The sequence below is a fragment of the Schistocerca serialis genome, chromosome 9 (assembly GCF_023864345.2).
Source record: "Schistocerca serialis cubense isolate TAMUIC-IGC-003099 chromosome 9, iqSchSeri2.2, whole genome shotgun sequence".
NCBI classification, from domain to species: domain Eukaryota; kingdom Metazoa; phylum Arthropoda; class Insecta; order Orthoptera; family Acrididae; genus Schistocerca; species Schistocerca serialis.
In genome coordinates, this window is record NC_064646.1 from 341,893,191 (window position 1) to 341,905,696 (window position 12,506).

The 12,506-nt window shown below is 37.1% G+C and overlaps 1 protein-coding gene across 2 annotated transcripts in view; it reads right to left on the minus strand.

Annotated features, from left to right (window-relative positions):
* LOC126419116 (vacuolar protein sorting-associated protein 53 homolog) overlaps window positions 1-12,506 on the minus strand; it is a 169,111-nt gene that overhangs the window by 90,115 nt on the left and 66,490 nt on the right. For both annotated transcript variants that reach the window (XM_050086213.1, XM_050086214.1), the window contains exon 7: window positions 5,340-5,505. In XM_050086213.1, coding sequence (XP_049942170.1) covers window positions 5,340-5,505 — 166 coding nt within the window. The remainder of the gene's footprint in view (window positions 1-5,339; window positions 5,506-12,506) is intronic.

The window sequence follows — 12,506 nt, forward strand, 5'->3', positions numbered from 1 at the left end:
GTCACAGCCATTCAACTATCAAGCTATTATGGAAAGCACAATCTGTAAAGAACACGACAACAAAAACAGTTTCTCACCCATTAGTAGTGAAACAAGAAACTGCAACAGGCTCTAGCTGTATTCAACTCTTGCCCCATTGCAAGCTAGACAGGCTCGGGGGTAGGGGAAGGGGGTTACAGAGGAGAAGAATGTTGTGTCATGGGTAATTCTATTTACTGACTCTCAGCTTGTTCATCCCTTCTGGTGATATTAGGGGTGAGGAAGTTCTACATTGAGTTTATATTTTATTTATTCACCATATTTTCCTTCATTTCATAACCTGTCTGAACTCTGGTATCAGTGTATACTTGTTTTACAGCCTACACAAAGCTTCATTTTCCAAGATAATCATGCAACAATACAAATAAGTAGTTCTACCGATTTTGGGGTGTTGCTTGGCCTTGGACCTTCTTGGGGAAGTCTTTGCAGAAAAACTACTCAGTATCTTTCTGTCCAGTTTGTACCCTCTGACTGGAGATATCAGAAAAGGCTTCTGAATATTACACTCACCTTCAAATTGTCTTTTTGTATGATACTGGATAACCAACATTGGTCAGGTTATTCACACATGAACAGTCTCCCCATTGCCCACTACAATGATTCTTTTTGCACTGTTAAATATGAGTTAAAATTTACAATACAACTCAAATAATCTATTTCATGTCATCAGCTTACTCACAGTTTTTACTAAAAGTACTGATGTTAGTAATGATCCAAATACATGTAGGTGTGGCACAAGCTATTTGACTGTGTGTTGTTCAGTTTGTTCTATAGGAATGTAAATTCACTGACAGGAAATCTGCAAGATTTCGTACGGCTAACACAAGTGAACAGGGGAATATATAAAGGATACTAAACTTGCAAGAAATTTAAAAAGGGTAGAATACATATATATTTAAAACCAGAGAATGAAAGTATGTGCATAGCCCGAGCATCTCAACTGAACAGCTGTGGTACATTAGCATGAAAGGACTGCAGAGCAAAGCTGACAGCTGTGAATCAACAGCTGTTGGTTATTTAAAACTCTGATCCAAGATTACTACATCATGTCTCCTCTAAAGTGAAATTTAAATTAAATTACAAAGGCTTGAGAAGAGGTGAATGGCCTACCTTCACAAGTGTGTGACTTACAATAGTGTGAAAATGCAGTTGGTATGATGCACCATGTGACATCAGAACAGGATGACATGGGACAGCTTTCTCAGAGCAGTAAAGGACCACACAACTTTGTCAAATGTTGGAAAATGACAACACGTGTTTCATTGTCTTTCCTCACAGTCCACAAGGGTTTGTTGTAAAACTGAACAAACATTGTCCTTTGAAAAAAATATTTTTGATACTTCACCAAAAAATGTCTCTTGTTTCAATGGACTTCTCAATGCAGATGAGTGTGTGTCAACTGGCAACAACTCTTTTTCCAGTGCGTTTGGATTATAGTAGCACTTGTGAAATACTGTAGTGGTTAGTACTACCTCCATGTGTTTATTACCTCTGTCAATAAAGTAGTGTGTGTTATACCTATGGCAACACAGGACAGATGCGTAGCATCATAGTCTAGGTTGCTGTTGGATGCTGCAGTAAATCTCGACTGATCCACAAACAACACTTGACACACAAGGAGCATATCCTTCTCTGCATATCAAGTACTGTTTCTTCCCAGGAATAACAATCCACCCAAATGTTCTTACTGGATAAACACAGCAACTTGGCACTTCAATAATCTCTCATGATGCAAATATATTCCTGTGAATATAGTCCAATTCTGTTCAGTTTAATGCCATGGCCTTCTATCACTTCATACAGTGGTCTTGCTAAATACTAGTTTCAGGATCTAATATTGTTTTATTTCTCTATATTTTTAATTCTGTATTATTATCAATGTAACTTTTATGCGGAACAAATTTTATTAATATGTGATGATTCCTTGATGGAGCTGCAAATTTTCACAATGATAGCCAAGTGCTCTACGCTACAAATGTACCACTTGTAATACCTTTATTATGCTAAGCATCCAGTTCCACAAATCATTTTCCAGCTTGGGAGGGGGTGTGGGGAAGGTGGTTCCACCATGTTTATGGACTATTCATTGTACCTAATATATGATAAGGATGAAGTTTACTAAATGGCTCTGTTTCATTTCACGGCCATTTTCTTCTTCCACATTCAATCTTTCCTTAGACAAAGTGGTATCTGCAATATTTATCCATTAAATGGATGAAACTGAAGAACAATTTAATAATAATTTATAGATTAGGCATGTACACAGTTACTAAGAATAATAATCAGCTGTGAGACCCAAGATCTTGCATTACAGAATTTTCATTTGGAGTTTGCATAATTTGGATCTAAATATAAGCTGTACGCTTATGAAAAAGTTGACAATATTGAAAAAATTTAAAATCAAGAAGCATTTAGTATGGAATGCCAGAATACTTCTAAATGGACTAGTGCAGACCCTGCATCATTCTCTAAAAATTACATCCACCAGTAGCTCTCATTGTATCCTATGGATCAAGTGATGAGGTACCAACCAATGGTCAGCCCAAGGGTTGGTGCACTGGTCAAGTATCAGCCTAGCAGTTTGGCTTTGCAGACATGGATATAACTCTTGTCACTAACAAGTCATGGTAGACTGACGAGCTATTAGAAAACAGGCAACATCTAAATTTCTTGTAACAGATCACAGGTACTGCTGGCTGTCAGTGATTCAGACATCTCTTCTGGATAGTCATTTGAACAGCTTAGCCACTCCTGCCCGACAGTTTTTAAGTTTGCCTTATGTGACAATATTTATCCTCTTAAAACATATGTGACTTTGGCCGAGCAATGAAAGTAAAGTGTAGGTTGCACATGCACAACAGAGGAAATTCAAACAAGTTTAGTGTCTGTCGCTACTGATCTGCTAAACCTTCTTCATCATCAGACATCACAATAGGATGAAAAACATCATCAGCAGCAGGTGGTTCATCACGAATAAATGTTACATGTGAAGAAAGTGTAGCAACAGTGGTGATTGGAGAGGTGGGTTTTTTTTTTTTTTTTTTTTTTTTTTTTTTTTTTTTTAAAAAAAAGGAACCAGGTATTCCTATGGCTCGCTTAGGATTTAGCAGCGTCACAACCTGATGTCTTTCCTACTTTTGATGAGAACACTGAAGTTTGGAAGGTGTATGTGCAAAGATTTCTACATTTCATGGTATTTCAGGTAACCTCATATGAACAGAAATGACCACTGTCCCTTTCTTAGCCTTCTCCTAACATTATTTGCTTATTTAGTAAGTTAAGTCTCTTATTAGATCCCAATGGCTTACCATTCTTCAAGATACGTGATCTGTTATTTCCTCATTTTGCTCCAGCATTGTATATTTCTTTTACTAACCAAGACAGTTGTCTGCCACTGCCATCTCCAACAACACTGATATATACACTTTCTACTACTCCCAAGCACTTGTTCGCAACCTCATCAGTCTTAGTAACAGATCAATGTCAACATCCTGTTGCCCTAGCCATTCTCCATGGAGGTCAATAACAGAGCTGTCACTGGATACTATGCCCTGTCATTAACCTCCCTGCTGAAGCAGGCACAAATTGGATTGTTTACACTCATATGCACCCAATTTGAGGGTGGAAGGGATAGATGCTGTATCCTCTGGATTCACTGATTAGGCACACAACAGTTTACTGAAGACCACCACAGTGTGGCAGTGCTGTCTGTCTTGTATTATATCAGAAAAACAGCACGTCAGTCACCAGTGAATTGTTACAGATCAACAACCCATCGGTAATCCCTGTCTGTTCCACCACCAACCACCACCAGCAGTTTGGTTATACTGTGCTATGCCCCACAACTACAGAAGCTTGTCTACTAGTTTGATTTTTCCTCTGGATCGGTCTTTGTATTGTTCTGCAATTTTCTACTGTCAACTCGAATTCCAACTTCAAGTTGGCTGACAGAAGGTGCAGCCTACTGCAACAGTATTGGTTCTCTACAGACTGTATTTGAACAATACAGTATAATTTACCATCTACAACATCATCTATAGATAGATAAGGGAACTACACAACTATATAGCTATAGGATCAGCATCACTTCCTAAAATGTAGTAACTTAACTTGATTAAAACCTTCTATCTGCAATTTTTAACTAATAGTTAATACCTACCTCTGTCCTATGCCTGTTTTAACTGTAGTGATAACAGTCAGTTGGTAACTGGTAATTGAATAGGAAGCTGAGAAACAACTCATACACAAAGTGTTACAGACATGAAAAGTGTTTTCCATTTGCAATTATCTCCACGTTCGGCCAAGTGCCAATGCGAAACTCAAGAAACAAGAAATAATTACTATTGGTTTGATCATTTCTGTTACTTCAACAGCTGGAAGAAGACTTACATTATAAAGTTTACAGTATATCCAACAACATTTATCTCCCTTTAGATGACTTCTTGCTTTTGCAACCGTGTTATCAGGTATATACTGTGTCCTAACTGCACACAACTGGCAGTTAAAGTAAACTGTACATAGTTATTTAGTATCTGCTTCATTCATTGCAATATTCTTAGTATGGTTAACAATGTTAATGATGGAGTTTTCTCTCTCTCTTTGCCTCTGGTAAGCACTTCTTGTAAAACTTTCCTACTAACGTTGTTTCCTACTATAGTCAACATTATTTCACTTAATCATTTTGCTTTCTCTTTTCTAACAATCTTCTCATATGGTTCACACAGTCTCACTGTACATTTTCTAGATATATTTTTCCGATTATTCCAACATTTGCTCCATCATTCCACTATACATAAGTACTTCTTTCCCTATCCTGACATCACTTATCAGGCTAGAAATCTTTTTAATTGCTCATATATGGTTACCATTACTATCTATAAAAACTGCTCTTGGGTTTTGGTTACCCATACTCAGACGAATAACCTCTCATGATCTGATCAGGTAATTCATTAGCTCTTGGTGCCTATGCTTCAATATGTTGGGATGAAACAATACTTACAAAATACAAGTACATAAAAGTCAGAAAACTAGCAGCAGGTCAAACCCACTGTTTTGAAAGAAATCCAACATGTTTCAAGTCTTTCAGCCAGCACACAAACACACACCAGGGTTCACAAGTTTCTAATACAGGAAGTAAAAATAGGAATTGCAAGGCACTTCTAGACAGCTATCACAGTGTACTGGTGAAGCTTTACACCATCTCTGTATCACATCACGACAGGCAGATTAACAGACATCTTAGTCTACAATACAATGTAAACAAAAAAAGGAGAAAACGAGGGAGTGGGGGTGTTACAAACCTCCGACAATCTTCTCTCAGTTGGCCTATCAGTCTCCTCTAATGTGATACCAGTAAACCTTCTTGCAAGAAGACTTTCAAAATTTGCTGTTTTTTGTATTACAAATAAAAGCAGCTTCACATCAATTTCTGTTTTGCGTTTATGCATCAACTTTGAAAGCTCATCTCTGTAACAGAGGGGGAAAAATATTACTTGCATTTTCTTTTAATAATTTTCAAATCTAAATACACAAAAGGAAGAGGTAGTAAAATGGTCAGTTGACATACATTTATGTTAACAATCTGGACAAATTTTCACTCTGAAGTGAAGTGTGCACTGGTCTGAAACTTCTTGGAAGATTAAAACTGTGTGCCTAGCCAGGACAGGAGCATCTGCCTTTTTTGGCCAAGTGCTCAACCCACAGAGCTATCCAAGCACAGCTCACAACCTGACCCCACAGCTTTCCTTTTACCTACACCTCATCTCCTACCTTCCAAAGTTCACAGAAGTTCTCCTGCATACCTCGCAGGACTTGTATTCCTGGAAGAAAGGATAATGCGGAGACATGGCTTAACCACAGAGTGGGAGGTTGTTTTCAGCATTAATTTTCACTCTGCAGAGGAGTAGGCGCTGATTTGCAACTTCATGGGAGATTAAAACTGTGTGCCAGATTGGGACTTGAACTTGGGACCTTTACCATTTGTGGACAAGTGCTCAACTGACTGAGCTACCGAGGCATGACTCATGACCCACCCTCACATCTTTAGCTCTGCCAGTACCTCATATCCTAGCTTCGAAACTTCACAGAAGTTCTCTTGCATACCTTGCAGGACTAGTACTCCTGTAAGAGAGGATACTGTGAAGACATAGCTTAGCTACAGCAGAGGGGATGCTTGCAGAATGGATTTTCACTGTGCAGCAGAGTGTACACTGATTTATAAATATTCTTTCTACCACGAGTACTAGTACCATAATGTATGTAGGCATTGGTGGAAGTATAGTTGTGAGAGCAGGTCATGAGCCGTGCTTGGATAGCCCAGTTGACTGAGCAGTTGCCCACAAAATGCAAAGATCCCAGGTTCGAATATCCAGTATGGCACATAGTTTTAATCTCCCAGGAAGTTTCAATCAGCACACACTAGCTGCAGAATGAAAATTCCTCCTGGAAACAATCCTCCAGGCTGTGGTTAATCCACACCTCCGCCATGTCGCTTCTTCCAGAAGTACTAGTCCTGCAAAATATGCAGGAAAACTACTGTAAAGTTTGGGAGGTAGAAACGAGATAATGGTGGACGTAAAACTGTGACAGTGGGTTGTGTGTCATGATAGGATAGCTCAAGCAATTAAGTACTTCCCAGGAAGGGCAAAATTCCCACATTTGAGTCCTTCCGGCACACAGTTTTCATCTGCCAAGGATTTTCATATTAATAATCATTATTAAATAGTTTATGTTACAGGCTGTGGAAGTATATCTGACAGTATATGAAAATAATGAAAAGGAAAAGGGAAATATGAATGTGATACTCCCAGGAAAATATATCAACAGATGCCTCTAAGATAGCAGTTCATGTACCAACCTTTGCAAGTTCTGTTGAGGCATTTTGGGCTATTAAGGACAAAAAAGCCAGAATAACCAAAGGAAACAAAGAACAGCTGAATTTCACACTTGCTGAATTTCAAAACATGTCAGACACCAAGAAGAAAAGTGATTCTGCTACGTGACAACAGTGATCATCATACTGCTTCCAAGCAGACCTTGAAACAGACGTGACAGCATGTGATCTTGTGGCAACTGGTGCTCGTTTATTTGAACTAAGGAACATGCTCAAATCTACTGGTGTGAAGTCACTAAATGGTCATGATGTTTTAGTTCTAATTAAAGAAATTTATCTCAAGGGTCTTGGCAAGAATTATTTGTGCAACACTATTTCAGCTTGCATGAAGGAAGAAATAAGCAAGTTGAGGCCAGTCAGGAAAGTCCGTGTACTCAGGCTTTCATACAGAGTGTATTGGCGCTTTTTTTTTAAAATAGACAATTAGAAAAGTTCAGGAAAATGCAGGTCATTAATGATAGAAACTGCTTTGTGATTGTACCCCTTAAACTATTAAATAAACAATTACCACTCATATCATGTATACACAAAGTGGAACTGGTACCAAAAATGATGGTTATGCTATTATCTACATAAATAAAAATGGAAATGTTCATTTGTTAAAAATCTTTTATATGTGAACGTTTGTCATCGACTGCTTTCAAATTTTGACAAAAAGTTGCATTGAATACAAGCATGCTTTTATATACCTACTGGAGTGCCATAGCTATACAAACAAAAATCAATTGCCACATCTACGAAAGATCACCACCTGAGGACGTCTTGACCGATTTGGTGGATTTTTCTTTTGTTGTGTTCTTTATTGTCAGGACAAGGTTTGTATGAAAGAAAATTCTTGGAAAATCCGCCAGATAAGTTGAAAATTAAATCAGTTATGAAAGATCATCACTTGAGAATGGCTCAACTGATTTGGTTGACCTTTTATTATTATTATTATTATCTTTCACTTTCTCAGACGTTAAGTCCGGTTAAAAATGGAGTGACACGGACCTTGATCAAGCGTCACTTCCTTTTAACTGTACGGTATGTGTTATATTGCATTTAGGAACTTTCGGGTAATTGAACTTGTATCAATAATTACGGATTTCTGTAGCTGTATATATATGTTTGGATGTAGCTGTATTGCATTGATGTACTGGTGGATATTGTGTGGTATGACTCCTGTAGTTGATAGTATAATTGGTATGATGTCAACTTTATCCTGATGCCACATGTCTTTGACTTCCTCAGCCAGTTGGATGTATTTTTCAATTTTTTCTCCTGTTTTCTTTTGTATATTTGTTGTATTGGGTATGGATATTTCGATTAGTTATGTTAATTTCTTCTTTTTATTGGTGAGTATGATGTCAGGTTTGTTATGTGGTGTTGTTTTATCTGTTATAATGGTTCTGTTCCAGTATAATTTGTATTCATTATTCTCCAGTACATTTTGTGGTGTATACTTGTATGTAGGAATGTGTTGTTTTAAAAGTTTATGTTGTAAGGCAAGCTGTTGATGTATTATTTTTGCGACATTGTCACGTCTTCTGGGGTATTCTGTATTTGATAGTATTGTACATCCGCTTGTGATGTGATCTACTGTTTCTATTTGTTGTTTACAAAGTCTGCATTTATCCGTTGTGGTATTGGGATCTTTAATAATATGCTTGCTGTAATACCTGGTGTTTATTGTTTGATCCTGTATTGCAATCATGAATCCTTCTGTCTCACTGTATATATTGCCTTTTCTTAGCCATGTGTTGGATGCGTCTTGATCGATGTGTGGCTGTGTTAGATGATACGGGTGCTTGCCATGTAGTGTTTTCTTTTTCCAATTTACTTTCTTCATGTCTGTTGACGTTATGTGATCTAAAGGGTTGTAGAAGTGGTTATGAAATTGCAGTGGTGTAGCCGATGTATTTATATGAGTGATTGCCTTGTGTATTTTGCTAGTTTCTGCTCGTTCTAGAAAGAATTTTCTTAAATTGTCTACCTGTCCATAATATAGGTTTTTTATGTCGATAAATCCCCGTCCTCCTTCCTTTCTGCTTAATGTGAATCTTTCTGTTGCTGAATGTATGTGATGTATTCTATATTTGTGGCATTGTGATCGTGTAAGTGTATTGAGTGCTTCTAGGTCTGTGTTACTCCATTTCACTACTCCAAATGAGTAGGTCAATATTGGTATGGCATAGGTATTTATAGCTTTTGTCTTGTTTCTTGCTGTCAATTCTGTTTTCAGTATTTTTGTTAGTCTTTGTCTATATTTTTCTTTTAGTTCTTCTTTGATATTTGTATTATCTATTCCTATTTTTTGCCTGTATCCTAGATATTTATAGGCATCCGTTTTTTCCATCGCTTCTATGCAGTCGCTGTGGTTATCCAATATGTAATCTTCTTGTTTAGTATGTTTTCCCTTGACTATGCTATTTTTCTTACATTTGTCTGTTCCAAAAGCCATACTTATATCATTGCTGAATCCTTCTGTTATCTTTAGTAATTGGTTGAGTTGTTGATTTGTTGCTGCCAGTAGTTTTAGATCATCCATGTATAGCAAATGTGTGATTTTGTGTGGGTATGTTCCAGTAATATTGTATCCATAATTTGTATTATTTAGCATGTTGGATAGTGGGTTCAGAGCAAGGCAGAACCAGAAAGGACTTAATGAGTCTCCTTGGTATATTCCACGCTTAATCTGTATTGGCTGTGATGTGATATTATTTGAATTTGTTTGGATATTAAGTGTGGTTTTCCAATTTTTCATTACTATGTTTAGGAACTGTATCAATTTAGGATCTACTTTGTATATTTCCAATATTTGTAGTAACCATGAGTGGGGTACACTATCAAAAGCTTTTTGGTAATCAATGTATGCGTAGTGTAGCGACCTTTGTTTAGTTTTAGCTTGATATGTCACCTCTGCATCTATTATCAGTTGCTCTTTACATCCTCGTGCTCCTTTGCAACAGCCTTTTTGTTCTTCATTTATAATTTTGTTCTGTGTTGTATGTGTCATTAATTTCTGTTTAATGACTGAAGTTAATATTTTGTATATTGTTGGTAGGCATGTTATGGGGCGATATTTAGCTGGGTTCGCTGTGTCTGCTTGATCTTTAGGTTTCAGATATGTTATTCCGTGTGTAAGTGTATCAGGGAATGTGTATGGGTCTGCAATGTAACTGTTAAATAATTTAGTTAGATGTGAATGTGTTGAGGTGAACTTCTTTAACCAGAAATTTGCTATTTTGTCATTTCCAGGGGCTTTCCAATTGTGAGTAGAATTAATTGCTTGGGTGACTTCATGTTGCAAAATTATCACTTCAGGCATTTGTGGTATCATCTTGTATGTGTCTGTTTCTGCTTGTATCCACCGTGCATGCCTGTTATGTTGTACCGGGTTTGACCATATGTTGCTCCAGAAGTGTTCCATGTCTGTTATGTTTGGTGGATTGTTTATTTTAATGTGTGTGTTATCTATTGTCTGGTAAAATTTCTTTTGGTTTGTGTTGAATGTTTGGTTTTGTTTCCTTCTATTTTCACTTTTTTTGTATCTTCTGAGTCGTTTGGCTAATGCTTGTAATTTCTGCTTCTTTTCGTCTAATTGCTCTGTCGCTTCTTGTTGTGAGATTTTACCTAACTTTTTTCGTTTTTTTTCCGAGATTTCATTTCTTATAAATTGTGTTAGCTGTCCGATGTCTTTTCTCAGTTTTTCTATTTTGATCTATAGCCTGTGTTGCCATGCTGGTTTTGTGGGTTTCTTCTGTGTGTTGGTTGGTTCTGATCTCTGTTTAGTGTGTATATTTAGTGTAGTGAGTGCTCCTATATAAACCGGTAGTTGTAGCTCTTCCATAGTTGTGTTTTCATTTATTTTGTTGTGTATGATTGTGTTGATAGTTTTTATTGTTGTTTCGACTTGTGGGTTATTTGGTGGTCTACGCAAGAATGGTCTAATGTCTGTATTTGTGTCTTTGTATTCTATATATGTTAGCTGAAATTTTTCTTCTATATCTAACATCTGTGTCACTTCGTGTTCTATTTGTGCTTGTTCTGGTGGCTGTCTTAAGATTTCGTTTTCCTCTGATTGTTTAATTGGTGCGCGTTGTTCTTTGTTTGTTTGCTCTGGGATGTTTGAGTCCATTACTGTATTTTCTTCTTCTTCTGATTGCACATTCTTTTGATCCAGTATTTGTTGTACTTGTTGTTTGATGTTTTCTAATTCTGACTGGGGTATCCTGTTATTTTTTATTATTACACGGATCTGATCAGCTAATCGTTGTTCTGTTAAAAATTTTAATTCTGGGTATCTGGTAATAAATGTTGTGTATACTTGTGATCTGTATCCAGTTGTGTTGGTTCCTAGGTTTGTTGCTTGGTAATAACAGAACATGAGGTGTCGATTAACTTCATCTGACCATCTCATCCTCTGTCTTTGTTTTCCTTCTAGGGTGGTTGCAGGAAGCATATCCTGCAAAACACCTCTATTTGGATTTAAATCATTTTCCAGTTGGCTAGCAGTGTCGTTACCATTGTGGGCGGGCATAGGGTTCAAGCGTCGTCCCCGACCATGACGGCGCTTGTCCGAGGCTTCTTTAGTTCTGTCCTGAACCAACTAATCACACTAAAAGGGGGGTTAGCCCTATTAGTGGTTTGTTCTTTTCGTCACCTTTTACGACTGGCAGAACATACCGGAGGCCGATTCTTTTCCCGGGCCTCCACGGGGTTTATTATTATTACTATTATTATTATTATTATTATTTCTTTCCTTTCTCAGACGTTATGTCTGGTTAAAAATGAAAAGTGATGTGGACCTTGATCAAGTGTGACTTCCTTTTAACTGTACGGTATATGTTACATTGCATTTAGGAACTTTCGGGTAATTGAAAATGTGTCAATAATTACAGATTTCTGTAGTTATATGTATACGTTTGGATGTAGCTGTATTGTGTTGATGTACTGGTGGATATTGTGTGGTATGACTCCTGTAGTTGATAGTGTAATTGGTATAATGTCAACTTTATCCTGATGCCACATGTCCTTGACTTCCTCAGCCAGCTGGATGTATTTTTCAATTTTTTCTCCTGTTTTCTTTTGTATATTTGTTGTATTGGGTATGGATATTTCGATTAGTTGTGTTAATTTCTTCTTTTTATTGGTGAGTATGATGTCAGGTTTGTTATGTGGTGTTGTTTTATCTGTTATAATGGTTCTGTTCCAGTATAATTTGTATTCATCATTCTCCAGTACATTTTGTGGTGCACACTTGTATGTGGGAACTTGTTGTTTTATTGGTTTATGTTGTATGGCAAGTTGTTGATGTATTATTTTTGCTACATTGTCATGTCTTCTGGGGTATTCTGTATTTGCTAGTATTGTACATCCACTTGTGATGTGATCTACTGTTTCTATTTGTTATTTGCAAAGTCTGCACTTATCTGTTGTGGTATTGGGATCTTTAATAATATGCTTGTTGTAATATCTGGTGATTATTGTTTGATCCTGTATTGCAATCATGAATCCTTCCGTCTCACTGTATATATTGCCTTTTCTTAGCCATGTGTTGGATGCGTCTTGATCAATGTGTGACTGTGTTAGATGA